A 21,068-nucleotide genomic window follows, 5' to 3' on the forward strand; every position below is an offset into this window, starting at 1 on the left:
GACAAGATATCAACAATCTTTTTTGTTTTATATTTTCTGCAATTTAATTTTGATCATCATAGAAATCAAGAAGGTGATTTGAAATTCCATTTTTCAAATCAAAGTACCTAAAATGTAGGAGAAACAGTGATTTGACAAGTCGCTTGATATACTACTGTACAAAGCTTGATTTCTGGTAAAATCTGACAAAATCAGTGCTACACTGTATGAGGGAAGCACATCTCATACCCAGATTTTCCCTTTTGTTCACCCACAGGACATTTAAGTTGCAATCTCTTAAACAGGAAATGTAACTTTATTCAGTTTCATGTATGAATGATACAATGATACATATTTCTGCATGTGGCATATTTAGGTTAAATCAGTGGCCATCAATTTTGAGTTAACATTAGTGTCTTTGGGGAAGATCAAAAACTTTTCATTGGTTTATAGTACTTATCCATCTCACCCTGGACTGTGAGATTCAGTTTCCATACGTTCTTTCATATCCATCTCTGCCGTGCCTAGTCCCAACTTGTTTTCTGCTTATTGCCCAGTATGCTCTGTTTTGGTTGTTTACCTCCCTAATGCAAGTTGTATGTGTCCTTCTATCTATTATTAAAACAATATGGTCATTTAGTCTTCTTTTTTGGTAATTTCTGGGTCAAGCTGGGGTTAGTATTGTAATCATTCTCCTTTTATCTGAGCACTTAGAACACATGGTTAGCATATTTATAATGTTAAAAATCAAAGTAGCCCTATCTCCATAAAAATCACACCAAGTAATCCACAGGCAAAGTCAAAGATACAATGTTAACTGTTCATGATTGCAATGCTCAGAAATTGCACACTTAAGTTGCATCCCTTGGAGTGATGCAACAATGGATAATCCATTATTGTGAACTGCAAATCATGGTTGCCATCATGAGTGGTCAGGGTTAAAAACAGTAACAGGACCGGGCGCAGTGACTTATGCCTGTAATCCCAGCACTTTGGGAGGCTGAGGCGGGTGGATCATCTGAGGTCAGGAGGTCGAGACCAGACTGGTTAACATGGTGAAACCCCATCTCTAGTAAAAATTCAAAAATTAGCCGGGCATGGTGGTGCGCACCTGTAATCTCAGCTACTCAGGAGGCTGAGGCAGGAGAATCGCTTGAACCAGGGAGGCGGAGGCTGCAGTGAGCCGAGATCACACCATTGCACTCTAGCCTGGGCAACAGAGTGAGACTCCATCTCAAAAGAAAACAAAACAAACAAACAAACAAAAAACAGTGACAGTGACTATGGGCATCTATGCCATATCCACTTGACACTAAAAACAGTATTGCTTTCAACCCTTATTTTGGGAGACCGGGTATGGATTTGGTACCTTTGCCCTAAAACTTGAGCAACCATTGCTGAAAAATGAGACTTTTTTGCATTCTGGGGAGGGCTTTCCTGGAATACAGGATTTTTAGCACTAAAACTGGGATAGTACCAAGGAAATCAGGATGATTGGTCACCCTATTATGCCTTTAGTAGCTTTCCAGAGCACTGAAATAATTGTTTTTGATGTTTTTGTCCAGCTTTATAGTAGTTGCTTTTGGAGATCTGTTAACTTCCTTAATTCATCATGCTGGAAGTGAATCTCTGACACTATTATGTACTTTACATATTATTTTTAGTGTGTCTCTGTCTCATTAAAATGTAAACCCAATGAAAATAGAGATTTTTGTCTGTTTTGTTCACTGCTGTATTCCATGTACTTGATACATAGTAGGCACTCAATAAATATTTTTTGATGACTAAATGAATTAATGACATTTGAAGGAATGTGGAGGAGAGAATAATCAAACTAGGATAAACTAGTTAGTAAGGTAGTAGAATGGTCCAGATTAGAGATTGTAGAGATACTGGAGATAATGAAAAATACACTGACTCAAGAGACAGTTAAGAAGCAAAATTGCAGGCTGGGCACAGTGTCTCAGCCTGTAATCCCAGCGCTTTGAGAGGCCAACATGGGCAGATCACCTGAGGTCAGGAGTTCGAGACCAACCTGGCCAGCATGATGAAACCCCTCTACTAAAAATACACACACACAAATATTAACCAGGCGTGGTGGCAGGCACCTGTAACTTCAGCTACTCGGGAGGCTGAGGCAGGAGAATCGCTTGAACCTGGGAGGCAGAGGCTGCAGTAAGCTGAGATAGTGCCATTGCATTCCAGCCTGGGTGACAAGAGCGAAACTCCATCTCAAAAACAAAAAAAGCAAAATTGCCATGATTAATGATGAAGTGGAGATGAATGTGGGGAGTGAAGTAGAGGGCAGTGTCAAGAATAATTCCTTGGTCTTTGGCCTGCAGAACTGAGTGGATAGAAGTGTAGTCACTGAGTTGGGAAACAGTGGGCCAGTACCAGGGAGAAGATCATGAGTTCTCTTTTAGATACATTGTTTGAGATGCCTTTGAGATAACTAAGCAACTTCAAATAAGCAGTTGGATATATGATCCTAGAATTGAGGGGAAAAATGTTGGCTAGAGAGATATTGGCTGGAGAGATAAATGAGTGTGTCATCAGTCCCAGTGGTAATGAACATGGTAAATAATGTGATGAGTGTGAATGATTACCAAGAAGAGAGAAGAGAGGGCCTAAGATTAAGCTGCGATTGTTACTCTGTCTGCACTCAATTTTTACTTCGATTAATGAAATAACTTGATTGTAAACTGGAAGCTAAGTTAGGATTTTAAATCACAAATATCTTAAAGATTTTGAAATGCAACAATTAGAAGAGATTTTCAGGTTTTCTCCTATTTTTCCCTTAGGGCTCATTTTTAGAGATAAGGTATGTTTCACAGTAGAGTTTAGTGTCCATTGGTTATTTTGTTTCATTTTAATGTTGGTTATAGGTGACTATGGAGCGTGATGGTTCTAACTTTTTAGGTATTTATCAAATCCGCTTGTGTGTGCAGCACTGTGCTAGGTGCTATGAAGATATACATAAGACATATATCTGTGCTTACTTGAGGAATTTTCAAACTATTTGGAGGAAGAATTGTATATTAAACTTGAAAGAGGGTCGGGCACGGTTGCTCACGCCTGGAATCCCAGCACTTTGGGAGGCCAAGGCTGGTGGATCACCTAAGGTCAGGAGGCTGGCCAACATGGTGAAACCCCATCTCTACTAAAAATACAAAAAATTAGCCGGGTGTGGTGGTGGGCACCTATAATCCCAGCTACTTGGGAGGCTGAGGCAGGAGAATGGCTTGAATCTGGGAGGTGGATGTTGCAGTGAGATAAGATCGCGCCATTGCACTCTAGCCTGGGCAACAAAAGTGAAACCCTGTCTCAAAAAATAAAATAAAATAAAAATAAAAATAGAAAACAAACTTGAAAGAGACTTTAAAGATCTTCTGGTCTTCCTTCATATTTTACAGAATATAAAAGCATGTCCCAGAAACAAGAAATGACTTTCCAAGTTCAAAATGAAGTGATAGAAATCTGAGTAGAAGCCAGGGCTCCCGATCTCTAGCCTAACCAAGTGCACTGCTCTTTTTATAAAATCATGTATTCATTCAACAGATATTTCTTGAGTGCCTACTGTGTGAACGTACTGCTGCAGGCAGTAGTTTTAAATCATGCTACTTTTTCATCTGCATTCACCTCACCTCTGGTGACTAATAGTTGTATTCATAGTACTGGGGCATTCAGTAAGCAGAGTTGAGTGACAGCTGGATGTGGCTTACAGCTGGATCATCCACTTTCAATTTATAATCACTTCTTAGTGCCTGAAGGAAGAGGAAATAAGTGCTGGATTAACATATGAAGCAATTAGAGAATAATATATGTTATACGATATATAATTAAGTGCTAAATTGTATTGCATGACTGTAAGGGCAACAGGGAGGAACAGGAGCCAAGGCCCAGAGTACGGACAGCTATCTTAGATAGGACAAGCTCTTCCAAGAGTAGTAACCATCGGATCTCTCACATGTTCATCTGAGAAAGTTCAGCAAATATTTATTGTACAGGCAGTGTGCTAGGGATATCTCCCAGGGATATAAAAAGAATAAGACATGGTCCCTTCTCCCAAAGATCTAGTGGGAGAGACAGATGAAATACTTTTAATTTAAATATAATACAGTAAGTGATGAAATAGAGGTCTGGCCAGAGCGCTATGGAAGCAAAGAGGAGGGCGGCTTCACCTAATCAAAGGATAAGGTCAAGGCTTTTTGGACGCTGACATGTGAACTGAATCTTCAAGGCCACTAGGTCTCAGCTAATCCAAGAATGTTGCAAGAGGAGTTCTAGGAAGCAAGAACAGCATGAATAAAAAACAAAGACCCGGCCGGGCGCGGTGGCTCAAGCCTGTAATCCCAGCACTTTGGGAGGCCGAGACGGGCGGATCACAAGGTCAGGAGATCGAGACCATCCTGGCTAACACGGTGAAACCCCGTCTCTACTAAAAAGTACAAAAAACTAGCCGGGCGAGGTGGCGAGCGCCTGTAGTCCCAGCTACTCGGGAGGCTGAGCCAGGAGAATGGCGTAAACCCGGGAGGCGGAGCTTGCAGTGAGCAGAGATCCGGCCACTGCACTCCAGCCTGGGTGACAGAGCGAGACTCCGTCTCCAAAAAAAAAAAAAAAAAAACAAAGACCCAGTCGGGGCGTGGTGGCTCACGCCTGTAATCCCAGCACTTTGGGAGGCTGAGGTGGGTGGATTATGAGGTCAGGAGTTCGAGACCAGCCTGACCAATATGATGAAACCCTGTCTCCACTAAAAAATACAAAAATTATCTGGGTGTGGTGGCAGGCGCCTGTAATCCCAGCTACTCAGGAGGCTGAGGCAGAAGAATCGCTTGAACCTGGGAGGCGGAGGTTGCAGTGAGCCGAGATTGAGCCATTGCACTCCAGTCTGGACATCAGGGCAACACTCCATCTCAAAACAAATAAACAAACAGCAGCAACAACAACAACAAAAACCCAAAAAGAAACAAAGACCTTTGTCTCCTATTCTCCTTATCAGGAAAACTGGAGACAATTAACTTAGCTATTCCTAAGTAAAATAAGATAAAAACCACTCGGTATCGCTGATTATAAACTAGCTCTTGTAGCTAACTTTTATTGAGCTCTATGAGCCAAAAATTGTGGTAAGTTTCTCACACAATCCTTATAAAACTCCTTGAGAAAGGTACTCCTAGCATCCTTAGTTTACAAATGAGACAATGAAGACACTGAGAAGTTAACCTGAAACCAGGATTTGTGTCCAGGCCATTTGATTCTTTGCCTTCCTGTCTGAATTATGTCCTATTGTGAATATTAGCTTCCCACAAATCTTATCCATATGGAATTACTCTACCTTTTAGACTTATTATTATAATATTTGAGAGTAGTGTATATCTGTCTGATCATGTTATTTAACCAACAATCAAAATAGGGCTGTTGGTTACAGGAACAAAGGTTCTCAGGCTCACTGGAGAAGCTAGTGGTAAAGCTAGTTTTTCGTGCCGGTCCTCACTAAAATACATGCCTAAGAATGATATTAATCAGAATGAAGTCTCTTGGACATTTCAATGTAACTGATGAGACAGCCATGTTATTATTTTTTTCTTTTTTCACTTTGATGGCTGCAGGTCAGTGGTTCTCATATATTTGTGTATATCACGATCTCACCTGGGGAGCTTGTTTTAAATATATAGTTGCTGGGCTCCATTTCACACATATGCCAGAGTCGCTGGGGTAGGAATCAGGCTGCTAAATTATAAGCAAATTCATGAAATGATTTCATTCCATTTCAGTTCCACTTCTCCCCATTCTTCATTAGATTCTCCTTCTCTCTCCAGGGCCTTACTTCAGTAGATATTTACTAAGTGCCTACTATTAACCAGGCACAGAGTTCTATGGGCTGAGGATAGAGCAGTGAACACAACAAAACAAAGCTCCTGCTCCAATAGAGCTTCATTCTAGTCGGGAGACAGATAATAAACACATGAGCAAGTAAATAAGAGGTAGTACAGCACAGTGATTAAGAGCTTGTGCTCTGGAGCTAAAACAAATGTAGCCCTGAAACATGGTCTTTCCTCTTCCTGGTTGTTTGAATTTGAGCAAGTTACTTAATTGCTCAACAGTTTCTTCCTCTGTGAAATGGGACTAATAATATTCCCTGCTTCTCAGTGCTATTGTAAGGATCTAATAAGACCATATACACAAAGTACCGAGTGCAGTGCCTGATACATTGTCTGCAGTCAGAGTTAACTCCTTTTGAAATGACTCATGATTGCACCAGTACTGTGAAGTTTAGTTACTTCTGCAATATTGCCATCAACATATTAAATTAAGTTCAGCTTCTGTGTTTATTCAGCACTCAATAAACAATGTTGTAGAGATGTTGTTGTGTCTCTAAGCATTTCCCCTGCCACAGTTGCTAGTTTCCTGAGCTGTGTCTATACCATACCCAGCCTCAAATTGCTAAACAAGGAAGAGATATCAACAACAAAGTCCATCAGAGTCCCCAGCTCCTCAGTTAGTTGCCTGAGTATTTCCATCGGCTGGATAGAATTAAGAACGTTGACTGGACACAGTGGCTCATGCCTGTAATACCAGCACTTTAGAAGCCCGAGGCAGGTGAATCATCTGAGGTCAGGAGTTCGAGACCACCCTGACCAACATGGTGAAACCCCGTCTCTACTAAAAATACAAAAATTAGCCAGGCATGGTGGCAGGCGCCTGTAATCCCAGCTATTCAGGAGGCTGAGGCAGGAGAATGGCTTGAACCTGGCAGGCAGAAGTTGCAGTGAGCCGAGAACGTGCCATTGCACTCCAGTCTGGGCAACAAGAGCAAAACTCTGTCTCAAAAAAGAACAAAAAAGAAAAAAAAAAAAAGAATGCTATAAAGCCTCACCAATACAGTAAGTGAAAATTAAAAAATAAGCAACAAAAACTAAGTAGACGCTGGAAACCAACACTAGTAGGTAGATCAATCAGATGATATGACAGTGAAGGGATATATTTTTAAAAACCATCTTTCATATTTGTTGGGACAAGAACATTCACAATCATCATTATCTCTCTTGTGTCTCATAACAACCTCGCAATTCTCATTTAATTGATGTGTAAATTAAAGCTAAGTGCAGCAAATGAATTGCCCAAGTAACCTCTGCTAGTTAGTGGCAGGCCAGTGATTAGTACTCAGGACATCTGAATCTTATGCAGCATTTCATACAAATAAATAGCTTTTTTTTCCCCCACAGGAACATTTAAAATGCTTAATCCATCCACTTGAAAAATAAAGAATAAGAAATACAAAATGTATTCAATATACAAAATGCAAATACATAATACTTCATTTTCTTTTTGCATTTGTCATGTTTGCAAGTTTACATTTGTTTATGCGATTACATGATTCAAGCCCATCTCCCCAACTACACCAAAATGAATCATATCAATTTTTAATCTAACACATACTAGGTGATCAAGATGTATTTAATGAATACATGAGTGATCTACTGGTGTTGATTATAATCAGGAGGTCACATGTAGGTGAATTTAGTTGTTGGTTTAAGGAGGAGCAGAAATGCTAGCGGTATCTTATACAGAAACACTGAAAATGGGCAAAGGAGTCACTTCCTAGTTGCTGAAGAGGATGATTTGCATGTACTGGAGTTCGTGATTTGAAGTCAAGAGCAGGGCTGATCTAAGCAGAGCAGATGCGGTTGCTAAGCATTGGTTTACAGGGTAGTGAAAGTCAAGGGGCTGTCTCAATTCTTTAAAAAAGAAAAAAAGGGGGGGTTTCTTAATGCTTAGTCCTTAACAGATCTACATCAGAATACCTGGGTAGTTTAAAGAGGCAGATTCTTGGATCCAAACCTTCAGAATTTCCAGGGGGCAGTGCCAAAAAATCTGCACTTATAACAAGCTCTCCGGGTATTTCTCACTTCCAAAGTTTAAGAACTACTAGACCTGGAATAGGTCTAAGACTGTATCTGGGGAAGAGTCAGCCTTATGTTAATATTATAAAGTAAGAAGAAGAGAAACCTATGAAAGAAAAAAAGAGCAGCCAGAGAGCCAGAGTCAGGGCATTGTTGTTATGAGCCAAGGGAGGTGAAAGTTTAAGAACAAGTAGATGACCAAAAATGTCAAATGTAACAGAGATATCAAGAATGAAGACAGACCAGCCTGGGCAACATGGCAAAACCCCGTCTCTACAAAAAAAAGTACAAAAGTTAACTGGGCGTGGTGTTGCGCACCTTAGTCCCAGCTATTCAGGAGGCTGAGGTAGGAGGATCACCTGAGCCCAGGAGGTCGAAGCTTCAGTGAGCTGTGATCACGCCACTGTATTCCAACCTACAGAGCAAGACCTTGTCTCAATTAAAAAAAAAAAAAAAAAAAGAAGATAGAGAAAAGCTGTTGAATTTGGCAAAAAGATCAACTGTGGCCTTGGAGTATATTTTTTATAAAGTTGTGATGTAAAATACAGACTTTTCTGGGCCCTGACCTGTCCTTCGAGACCCAACTAAAAACATTGCCTCCCAGTGATGTATTTCTTGGACTGAGTCCACCAATCCCTGTGGTAGATAATTCTATTATAGCAGTTCACCTATTATACTAAAATTCTGTTCACCTGTTTTTCTTCCTTATTAGACTGAGAATTTATTGAAGGCAGAAGCTGTGCCCCCTTTTTTTTTTTCATCTGTTTGCCCCCCACCAGCTTTATTGAGATCTAATGGACAAATAAGAATTGTACATATTTAATGTATACAATTTGGTGTTTTGATAAGAAGCCATATCTTGTTCCTTTTCAAATCTCCAGGGTCTGGCATAATACCTGGCATACAGAAGATGTCTGTAAATGCCTGCTGAATGAATGATTGGAGAGCAATTGGAGGCAAAGGAGCAATTGCAGTCTGGCAGTGAAAGGAGATGAATCCCATAGTTTGAAGGCAAATGAGAGCAGGGCAGTAGATGCTGCTGGAGCAGGTAATAAGTAGGGAATCGGATTCTCCAGAGCATGGAAAAGATGCAATTAAAAGCACAGCTTTGAAAAGCTTTAGAAAGCAAGCGGGACAGCTCTTTCTCTGAGTCTTGAAGGCAGCATGAGAGGGTAGGTGTATAAGATAAAGTAGCTTAGCTCAGATGGCCCTTTGCTAAATAAGTCATGAAGTTAATGCCTTTGCTGAGAATGAGGTGGAAAAAGTGAGATCTTGAGCCTGAAGAAAAAAACTGGAAGAGTGTTGGTAAGAGTGTATTGGTGAATCAGTAAGAGATGACTAGATCTCATGCTATATCCCCAGGCATTAAGGGCATGTTATCACAATCCGATTCCTTTCTGTAGACCTTGAAATAACAGGCTGCATCTATCAGTCATGCTAATTGGGACTGGCTACCAGACTTGGGGCCTGGAAGTAACTGGAGTCACTGATATCTCCCTCTCCTGAACTCTCTCTGCACTTCCTTTCCACCTTTTAAGGCACTTAGTGTAGTTTATCTCCTATTGTAACTATTTATCTTTTTCTTGGTAGACTGTAAACAATTGAAGGCAAGGGCTGTGTCTTAGTCACTGTTGTGTCGTACCTCAGCATAGTGCTTTGTACAAAATAGGCAGAAGATGTCTGTACCAGCCACACGTCTCTAATATAGCATTTATCACATCATACTGTATATGTCTGCTTGCTGTCTCTTCTTTTTGACCATGAGCTCAAGGGCAGGGTTTGAGTTGTATTGATCTAGGTCTCCATTGTGTTTGGAACTTAGTAGTTTTGCAAGTGTTTATTGAATCAAAGTTTGTTGAAATGAATGCATGGATGAAATAATGAATAAGGAATAAAAGATAGCAAAATGTGGGGATTTGGGGCGGGGACTTAAAAAGATGGCATACTGCCTAGGCATTGTATTTTGTCAGTCTCATCCTGGCATCAGTAAGTGTGTAAAGCTGGTAGAAAATGATGCTGGGAAACCTGTCTTCTTGTACACCATAAATGTTTGGAATACACATTCTGGATCTTCTTATGCAAATCTTGAGCCACTCCCTTTCACAGCATAGGGCCTTGGGTAAAAGGGCTAAGGGTTCCTTGCAGCTAAATGGCTGATTTGTCCACCCTTATTAGGTACCTATTTGAAGAGTTTAACGTCACACCACCATGGTCACTGTTTGCTTGGGAAATTACACTTTAAAGTTGACATTGCAGAGAAAAGTAAAAAGACTGACGGAACAGTATAGAAACAGCACTGGACCAAAACAGTGGAAATCCACCCCCACTACAGGAAAAATGGCTCTTGAAGAGCATCTTTAAAATTTCACTAGTTTGTTAAGGCTTTTGTTGTTGTTGTTGTTGTTAAAGTCTGTGACGCCCATAGCAAATAACAAAAGCTAACACTTACATAGGGCATACTATATGCCTAGGCATTATTCTGTGTGATTTACATGTATTATCTCATTTCTCACAACTACCTTTTGAGACAAATACCATTATGATCTCCATTTTGGACAGGATGAAACTGAGGGACTGAGAGGTAATACAAAGCAATCAAGGTCATACAGCTAGAAGTGGCGGAGCTGGAGTTCAAACCCAAGCATGGCTCCAATACACCAAAGAGGAAAGCACTCGTCTAGGTGTCTGGTTTACATGTGTAGATTATAAAGAAAATCACCTTATCATTTCTGATTATGATAATCCCAGCATTTATGGAGAGTCTATTATATGCCAGGGATGCTAATAACACGCTTTAGTTGCATTATTTCATTTCTTCCTTACCACAAACCCGTGAGGCACTATTTTTATCCCCATTTTAAAGACCAAAAAAAAAAAAGGTATAAAGGTTAAAACGATTCGCCCAAGGATTGAAATGCAGGCAGGCTGACTCGACTACGAGCTTCTCAGTCTTTCCTGGCAATAAAATGAACGGAGGACCTGAAAGAGATGCCATGAGAGTACAATGAAATAATGGATGTGAAAAGGCCTCGGTGAACAAGTGCAAGGGATAAGGCCTGTCTACGTGAATCACTGTTGTGAACTGGTTACCCAGGGCCCCTGTCCAACGGTTTCCAGTCCCAACCCTGCCCCTTCTCCGCCCAACCCACAGCGATATCTTTGAATCTCTTTATCTCCTCGGATCCTGCCCCCAAACACTTGGCGGAGCGGCGGAGCGGAGAATAGAAGGTCCGCGCGCGAACAGGAGGCGGGGCCTGCCGCCTCGAGCCGTACAGGGGGTGGTTTCTGCACATGCGCTGTGTCTCTGCGGCTTCAGCGGCCCCCTCTCTGCGGCCAATCAGGGCCCGCGGCGCGCTCGGGACGTATCAACGCTCTGTGGGTCGTGTGCGTGCGAGGGGGGCGACGTAAGGGCGCTCCGCGAGCCCGTCTCTCCTCGAATGAAAGGAAACAACCTCCGGCGACAGAGCCCCGCTCTCAGGCACTGCCGGAGAACCGAGACCGACTTCTTTCTCTTTACCCTCATTGGCGCTTCTCTCCTGCCGTCCGCCTCTGGGCCCTGCCGGTGAGTCCCCACGGAACCCTGGGGCCCCCCATTCTCTGCCCGGCGGGAGAAGACAAGGAGGATGGCGGTGGCCAGGCCGCCGCCCCTGCCCGTTGTTAAAGGGGACTCTTGGTGGTCTCGCTTTATTGTCAGGGACCCCAGAAGCGCCGCTCATTGTAGACGCTTGGCGGAGAGGCTGCTGAGAAAGTGCCTTGGAGGTGCAGAAGGAGAGGTTAGGCTTACGCCTAGACTTCGGGGGAGGGGGCGCAACATTTGAGGAGGGAAAAAACTGGGAATTTTTAGTTTTTGCCGTTGCTTAGAACATATTTGGGAAGGAGGGAGACTCCCAGTTTGGGAAGAGTAAGAGGAAGATTGTTAGGATGGCAAAAGAGCTAGCCTTACGGAATGAGGAAAAACTCCGGGGTGGGGGGAATTAGGGGTGAAACTGGGGTATAAGGGGAAGCTTACAACGAAGACTGTGAGAGGGCTAACTCTTGGGGGAGGGGGCATAAAGAAAGTGGTAGGATGATATTTTCCTGGATTCGGGAGGATCGGAAAAGGACGTTTAGGGGACCCTGACTTTACGACGGAAAGGAACCTGCTGAAGTGTTTTAGAGGAAGATAGTTTTGTGACTTTAGCGCTTGATTAGAGGGAGATCTTGGAGTCTAGTGTGTATTGGGGGAATAAATAACGGAGAGGATCCGGTACTTTATGTGTACTGTCTTTCATTATATGGATGAACACCACGATATTCTTTTCCAATTTCTGTTCATTTTGATATTCTGCGTGGAAGTTAGAAAATCTTTTGTTTTTAGAAAACCTTTTATTTTCATCGCCTTACTACGTAATGTCAGGTCTTATTTATACTGTTCAAATTATTTCTCTACCCTTGGGTTTGAAACAACTGGAAAATTCCTTTAGTTTCCTTTTGAATAACCGCAAAAAGCAGTGCGAAGCATGTAATAATATCGTGCAACCAAATTCAGGTGCCCTTCCGGTATATCTTATTCGTTTATTTCTGTCCACTGTAACTTTCCTGTTAGAAATACTGCTTCTTTGGGGAATCACGTTTGTTATCTATTTTGATTTGTATATTTCAACTTGCTGTCGCGTGGAATGTTTTAATCTTCCGGAACTGCAGTTTTTGTTGTTTTGTTTGTTTTTCTGTGAAAATGCTTTTTCAGATACCAGGCATTGAATGAGCTCTGGAGTTGGTTCTTGAATGCTCTCTCTGATGTTTCAGGTTGTTTCTACCTTGGTGCTTCACAGCATCTTGGAAAATCAGAAATGCATTGATTGCTTAAGCTTAACTAATCTAGCTTTTATTTTTTTTTTTCCAGGCATTTAAATTATGTATTACACGCTGTTATTGTTGCCTCTCTATTTCTGCTTTGTAGTGTTTTCCATAATGCGATGTTTCTTTTAAAGAAAAGGCTTCATTGTTGCGTGAAAGCATCAAACTTTGATCTCTGCATGGCCTGAAAAACCTTTTAGACTAAAATTAAAATGCCATATAGCTGTGGATCATTATGAACCCCTTAGTATTGGTCCTTGGAATGCCCTTATTCTACTTAAGTAGAGACCACAAATGTGACAACATTAGATAAAAATCTGTACTTTTATGATAAAGACATTTTTTGCTAGGAGTCATTGTTTCCATGATGTTCTCCACTTCATGTTTTACAAGGAGACTAAAAAAATTACCAAGATATGCACAGATGTATTATTTGAATTTTAGTGGAAAAATCCATTTAGTAATTGCACATTGGGGAAAGTTTTTAATTGGTTTGGTGCACTTTTTTTGTGGCTCTTGTTACTTTACAAATTAAATTTAAACTGATTACAGAGAAAAATACACTAGAATATTTTTGAATGCAAAATAAAGTGTACCTTTTTTCTCTTTTAGATTTTGGGGTCTTTGATATCTAGAAAAGCAGGTTCTCAAAATTAGAATGAGAAATTAGCCTGTTTATAAATTGGAAGAGGCAGAATTCAATATAGATAGAATTTTGGGGATGCCATTTCGGAATTAATTTTAAGAATACGAAGTGATTTTTTCCATTCTAGAAATTTTCTTTATCTTAAGCCAGTTTTATAGCCAGTGCTAGGATTGTTTGGAAATTACACATTAAAGATGTCTGTACGGGATTTGATTTATACTGTGCCATCCTTTCAGCTGGCCAGGATGACCGGGAGTAATGCTGAATACATTATTATGGTGATTTCAGAGTGCCTACTATTCATTGCATAGTAGTAAAGAAACTAATTTAGAACTCAAATATAATAGCAAATTCTGATGCTGTTTATGGATTTTGGTATTTTGCATAGTTGATTCTAAAAATTTAGGCAGCTATATTCTTGATAAAGCAACCGAACACATACTTGCCTGAGCAAATGCAAACACACTTCCCTTTTGTTTCTTTTGTTTCTCTGTTATGTCCTTTTTTTTTTTCCTTTAATCCTAAAAGTATTTGCTGCCTGTTTTCAATCAGTTTCACGGTTTATAGCCAGTGCTATGAATACAGTACTATGGTAAAGTATCCGTTGCCATTTGGAAGACTGAGATATTTAAAATTATAGATAGCATTAAGAGTTTGTTAAACCTATCAAAGCAGAGACTGTCAGGGCCTTTGAAGTTGTGTTTAAAAGAAAATTCTAGACATAAATGGATGAGAAGACATGTTTTCTTTGTAGCTTCAGGTTAGATTTTGATTATCTGAATTTTATATTGAAAAGCACTGAATAGTTTGTAGATATTACCTTCCTAGCATACAACTGCTACTGTTCTTGTTGGTGAACTAATGCTTCTCGGAAAGCTGCAATGTAGTGTTAGAAAATTTTTTTTTAACGTAGTGTTATGAAACTGTTCAAATATATAGACAAATGGAAAGAATTTAGCAAATTAATTTTAAGACAAAAGTTTGAGATTTTTCTTGATTGTGATGTGTGTTGTGGCAACCTGGATCTTGAACTGCTTAGTCCTGTTGATTTGGGAAAACTATACAAATCAAGTAACTGGTTTTAAATTTCTTCTGAGGAATCCATATTAAGATTGATGATCTAAATCTGAAACCTTTCATGTTACAGCTTTCCTTCCCTTTTTTTTGACTACCCTGTACTACCTATAATTATAATGTGACCAAATTTAAGGCTCATGCAGAAAAAAATTTCTTCCTTTACACAATATTACTAATTTAAGTATGGAAGTTACTACATTTAGAAAACCACTATCAGTTTGTGACTTTAATTGATAAGCAGGCTTGGAGTAAATCTTAGAATCATATAATATGGTTGTTTTATAAATAATTGGGTCTTAAAGTTTGCATTTTTAAATAGACTGTTAGAAGCTTAACTTTTTATTTACTTGAAAATGGAATAGAATAGCAAAAATTAATTTATTAAAGACATATACCTGATTTTTTTTTAACTCAGAAATAATTTTTAAAGTGCACCAAAGTCGTAGTTAGGTAAATTCATTTTACTTTTATTGTTTTATCAATATGTGAACTTTGAGAAATTGTTCAGTTGTAGAATTCTGTTCCCACGGAGTATTCTGAAGTTTCCTTAGTAGCTTTTGCCCTGTTCTTAAGAGGTATAATTCTTTATCTCCTTGAAAGGGCACCTAGCTACACACGAAAAATATTTTACATTAATTATGCCAGCAGGTGATAATATTATACATTGTACATTTTTATCCGCACAGAAATAGTGTCAGTTATTTCACATATCCTCCAATTTGGGAGCGGTTTGATTTTTCTCAGTTACTCTAAACTTCATTTAGCTATCTGTCTGTGTATCTGTCTGTCTGTATTGATTATGGAGGCATCTTAGATTTTAATGTTAATTTATGTATACTAAATAACCATTTAAAAATGTATGTATTAAAACCTAGGTCAAACATTAAACAACTTACTTGAATATGTATAAACTGATTTTAAAACGAAATGAACTTTGTTACCTTTCTTATTCTCTGTAGCATTTCTTGGGGCTTCAAGGGGCTTAATTTGTCTGTACTAAATAAATATTTTAAAATGTGTATATTAAAACCTAGGTCAAATTTTGAACAGCTTTAATGAATATGTATAAACTGATTTTAAAATAAAATTAACATTGTCGCCCTTCTTATTCTCTGTAGCATTTCTTGAGGCTTAAAGTGGCATTCTAAAGGCAATTTAAAAATCATGTCAAGCTCAGTTGAACAGAAAAAAGGGCCTACAAGACAGCGCAAATGTGGCTTTTGTAAGTCAAATAGAGACAAGGAATGTGGACAGTTACTAATATCTGAAAACCAGAAGGTGGCAGCGCACCATAAGTGCATGGTAAGTATACCGGCAGTAACAGAGACCTTGAACCAATTCATGAGAATCTTAATAACACATGAATGTTCCTGAATACTAAAAAAAACCAAAAACCAAAGAAAACTCAGTTAAATTTTAAGAAATGGTTTATCACTGATGCTATGCCATTTTTACTAGAAAATTACCATTTAAATTTAACATCTTATTTACTGTTTTACTGTAATTAATTTATATATGAACCTTGATTTTTTTTTAATGTAATTTATAGCTCTTTTCATCTGCTTTGGTATCATCACACTCTGATAATGAAAGTCTTGGTGGATTTTCTATTGAAGATGTCCAAAAGGAAATTAAAAGAGGCACGAAGCTGGTAAGTTGTTATTTCTGCCTCTTGAGAATAAAAATTATTTAAACTCATTAAAGAGGAAATTGCTTATTTTAGAGTGTATTGCATTATTAACTAAGTATAATTTTAAATTGCAGGCTTTTTTTTTTTTTTTTTCCTGAGCCAGCAAAATCCAAGGCCGGGTTTATCTTATTTACCACTCAACAAAAAGGAATGAGTCAATATTTATACTATTCAATTTTTTTTTGCTTTTCAAAGAGAATTAAAATCTTTTTGGAGGCTGTTTACTTAGAAAACAAGCAGTTTGGTTAATTCGAGTATATATTGTGTTAAAGTCTTCATGCAAGTTTATTTTTCATAATTCTGATATGTTTTCATCTCCATCATAAAGTTATTATGGTCATTACAAATGAAGATGACAGTATCCTCTCAACAGGAAAGTGTTAGCTCTTGCCGAATGAAGTATTTTATTGTAGTTCAGCTGTATAACACAACATTTATGACTTTGGATAACTTTCAGTGAATTTCACAGGAGCTTTTCTGAAGCTGTGTTAGAGTAATGTTCCTGTAATTGTCTTCACTACCAATAACCATATTAGTAAGATATTACATTGCTCTATTGGAATAGTAGTGTCATCTCAGTTGGTACTTATGACACATTATGGTTTACTTTGAAACAATTAATGGGAAGATTTATTTTTATTTTTCTCATTTGAACCCTTTATTAAAATTACATCCATAAATGTACCTTTAATAGCTTTGCTCTCCAGTTTCATTTTTTAAAAGATAGGTTTTGCCAAACATATAACTGTGTTTGTAGTTACTACATAACCTCTTATTTCACAAAGACTCTGAGATGGTAGTTTTTGGATGAAATGGTAATGGGAAGGGGGGGCTATCATTTTGATGATCAGGAATGATATGTTTTGAAAAGTAGTCTTCTATTAATAGTTTTACATAAAAAGCAATATGAAGAAATATGGGTTCAAAGATGACATTTGAGATTTGCTTTAGGATAGTCTCAAATCCTAGTATCAGTATTAGTACAAATGAGAATTCAGAGGTCAGACCAATTTTGTTGTAGTGAGACCTTAATTATGAAAATGTTTATCTTCCCCATCCTAAAAACCGTAGATAGTAATAGAAAGCTCTGTTTTGTTTTGTTTTTCTTTTTTCTATCTTTTTTTTTTGAGACAGTTTCACTCTTGTTGCCTAGGCTGGAATGCAGTGGCGCAGTCTTGGCTCATGGCAACCTCTGCCTCCTTGGTTCAAGTGATTCTCCTGCCTCAGCCTCCCAAGCAGCTGGGATTACAGGCATGCGCCACCATGTCTGGCGAATTTTGTATTTTTAGTAGAGACGGTGTTTCACCATGTTGGTCAGGCTGGTCTTGAACTGTAGACCTTAGGTGATTTGCCCACTTCGGCCTCCCAAAGTTCTGGGATTACAGGCGTGAGCCTCCGTGCCCAGCCTAGAAAGCCCTGTTTTTTAAATGTGAATTTTATTTGATGGTTTTAGGTTTCTTCATGTTACTCTGCTGATTTCTGAGAACTATAGCACTATGTTTTTATTTCCTAGTCCTTAAAACAAATGCAGATATAAAAAAGAATGATACTTACTTGAAAGTGATTGTGCTGTAAACCTTATTACCCCTTTATTTATTGCTTGACATTATGAATATCCCTGGAAAATATTTCTGTATCTTGACTCGTTAGCATTTTGTCACTTGACACAGCTCCTATAGTCAGAACAAAAGCAGTTTTGGTCCCTAATGTTGAAACATTATTAACAAATGCAATGCCTAGTGTTACATGTTATGTGAAGCAACAGCACACATCTGTCAATATTGCTAAGTTCAATGGAGATTTAATATATTTGGACCTATTTGTTGAAGCATCAGAACTTTGTATGAGTTTTACTATTATAAATTGTTTTGATTAATTTTTAGTGTTATAGTGTAGGGAGATAATTTTTTCCCCAAGTGTAGTGTGTTATAAATAATGAAACTTGTTCCTTGATCTAGGGAATGGAACAATACTGGGAATTGAGAACACACGCTTTAGTAACAGATTTGAGTTTGAATCCCAGCTCTGTCCTTTACTAGCTAAGTGATCCTGAGTAAGTTATTTACTTCTCCAGGCCATGTTTTCCTCACCTGCAAAAGGGGATAGATAATGACAGTACTTGCCTCCCAGAATTATTGCCAGAATTAAAAGAGGAAGTATATAGGATTTAAGGTGGTGCTGGGCACATGATTAGGACTTGATAAATAGTAGCCACCACTTATAGTTATTGTTTTTGTTTGTTTGCTTGTTTGTTTTTGAGATGGAGTCTTGCTCTGTTGCCCAGGCTGGAGTGCAGTGGTGTGATCTTGGCTCACTGCAACCTCCACTGTGTTCAAGCAATTCTCCTGCCTCAGCCTCCCGAGTAGCTGGGACTACAGGTGTGTGTCACCATGCCTGGCTAATTTTTAAAATGTTTTTTATTTTTAATAGAGACAGGGTGTCGCCACATTGCCCATGCTGGTCTTGAACTGACTTCAGACCATCTCTCCGCCTCGGCCTTCCAAAGTGCTGGGACTACAGGCATGAGCACTGAGGAATACTGGCAGAAGGGAAGAACTTTTGCTCCGTTTCCTTCCCTTAGAATGTCACAGTTTAAACAACTTATATAGGGGATAGGAGTGTAACATTTATACGTTTAGGTTTGAAATAATTTTTGAAACTCCTTTTAGCCTTCAGTTTTGCTGCTTTCATTATATCATTTTTATGTGATGTGCTATCAGGTAACCAAAATTCTAGATTTAGGTTTTATTCTCTACTATTCCCTGTGTCAATTTGTCTAAGCAATAAAAGGGCTATCAATCAAATAGGAGGGGGAAAAAAAAGAGTGAAAAGCTTTATGTAACTAGATAAACTACATATAAACTAGTATAAACTAGGTAATCAGCTTCCCTGATTGACCTTTTTTTTTTTGAGACGGAGTTTTGCTCTTGTTGCCCAGGCTGGAGTGCAATGGCGCGATCTTGGCTCACTGCAACCTCCACCTCCTACGTATAAGCAATTCTCCTGTCTCAGCCTCCCAAGTAGCTTGGATTACAGGCATGCACCACCATGCCCAGCTAATTTTTATGTATTTAGTAGAGACAGGATTTCACCATGTTAGTCAGGCTGGTCGCGAACTCCTGACCTCAGGTGATCCACCCACCTCGATCTCCCAAAGTGCTGGGATTACAGGCATGCGCCACCATGCCCGGCCTCTAATTGACTTTTGAAGGCATTTTATCCTGTGAGCCTGTGAGCCTGTTTGCTCTGGCTCCTGTTCATCTGGATTTCTAGGTGAAAAGTAAGTCATGAACACTCATTGAAAATCATCGAAAACTGGAGTACTGACCCCTCTGTGCTTTCAAGACAAATTTCAGTCTGTACCTGGTGTTGACTCCAAAGTTGCTTGCTTGCCCCAAAGAAAAGAACAGAGATAAGGAGGCTAGGGCTTGAGGTTAAAGTGTATGTATCAACAGCCAGGTGGGTCAGAGTTGAGGATGAGAGGGCTCAGTAGAGCAGGAGGTGCGTGTGTATGGTTTTTATGTTCTTGCTGCCACAAGCAATTTTCCAAAGTTCATGTCAGCCACAAGGATCGAAGGCGGAAAGCCATTCTGCATGAACATTTTCATCTCCTTGACACCATCTTTCATTATATAGCACCAAGATGGACCAGGAAAAATTTGCCAGAATACTAAGGCTTTTATGATTTGATGCCCTGTTTTTTCAGTTTAGACAGATATATATTTTTCCAGTATGATTCCCAGTTTCTACTGAAGCCATATGGAGATACCACATCTGTACCATCTATTCTTACTCTCCAGTCATCTAGCCAAGAAATGCAAATTTCCAAGTAAAATTATGAGTTATCACTGCTTTTTTGAATTTGTATAAGGAGATACTTGAGAGAAGGATATTTGAAGAATTTACTGTTTCTGGATGAAGCTAGCTGGTGAGATTACTAAGGGTATCTACATTGGATAGCTTTTTTTTTTTTTTTTTTGATGGAGTTTCGCTCTTGTTGCCCAGGCTGGAGTGCAGTGACGTGATCTCAGCTAACTGCAACTCCACCTCCCAGGTTCAAGCAATTCCCCTGCCTCAGCTTCCCAAGTGGCTGCGATTATAGGCACCTACCACCATGTCCAGCTAATTTTTTGTATTTTTAGAAGAGATAGGGTTTCACCATGTTGGGCAGGCCGATCTCAAATTCCTGACCTCAGGTGATCCGCCTGCCTCTGCAGATAGCTGTTATTCTAATTGGTACCGGTGTCAGATTAGATCACAGATTACAAGAAGAGAAAAGAGTTCAGAAGGCCATTTAGTTCACCTTTCTTACCCCTATGCAAGATTTCCTACAAGCCACTCAAGATAAGATCTTTGGCCTGAGGATTGGCTGACACTTGTAATCCCAGTGCTTTGGGAGGCCGACTGGGAGGATTGCTTGAGGCCAGGAGTTGAAGACCAGCCTGGACAACAAAGCGAGACCCCTATCTCTACAAAAAAATATAAAAATATTGAAATGTGGTGTGTTCCTGTAGACCTAGCTACTCTAAGAGGCTGAGGTGGGAGGATTGCATAAGCTCAGGAGTTCAAGGCTGTGGTGAGCTATGATTGTGCCACTATATCCATCTAGCCTAGGTGATAGAGTGAGGTCCTCTCTTTAAAAAAAAAAAAAAAAGAAAAATTTGCCCTGTTCTTAAATATATCAAAAAATTGTGATTCTACCCAAGTAACCTGAAACAAGACCAGTAATATATAACACTCCTCAGAGTTGAGAAATTCATCCTTCTGTATAAATTAAGTATTTCTCTTAATTTAAAGCCATTTTAGATCTGTCTCCTTCCATTAAATAAATATTTGGGGTTTTTTTTTTCTTATTAAAAAATCCTTTATATACTTGATGACTGTCCTCAGGTCACTCCTAAACGTTCCCTGTTTTCAAACTAAATTTTACTCATGTCTT

At 39.2% G+C, this 21,068-nt stretch overlaps 1 protein-coding gene across 3 annotated transcripts in view; it reads left to right on the forward strand.

The window, feature by feature from the left end:
* The first annotated feature begins 11,257 nt into the window (after positions 1-11,257).
* PHF6 (PHD finger protein 6) overlaps positions 11,258-21,068 on the forward strand; it is a 56,179-nt gene continuing 46,368 nt past the window's right edge. The window contains exons 1-3 of one of the 3 annotated variants that reach the window (XM_025373205.1): positions 11,258-11,442; positions 15,558-15,741; positions 15,989-16,090. In XM_025373205.1, coding sequence (XP_025228990.1) covers positions 15,604-15,741; positions 15,989-16,090 — 240 coding nt within the window. In that variant the 5' untranslated portion in view covers positions 11,258-11,442; positions 15,558-15,603. The remainder of the gene's footprint in view (positions 11,443-15,557; positions 15,742-15,988; positions 16,091-21,068) is intronic. The other 2 variants (XM_025373207.1, XM_025373206.1) reach the window with 2 other exon arrangements.

This window comes from Theropithecus gelada, chromosome X, assembly GCF_003255815.1.
Source record: "Theropithecus gelada isolate Dixy chromosome X, Tgel_1.0, whole genome shotgun sequence".
Taxonomy (NCBI): Eukaryota; Metazoa; Chordata; class Mammalia; order Primates; family Cercopithecidae; genus Theropithecus; species Theropithecus gelada.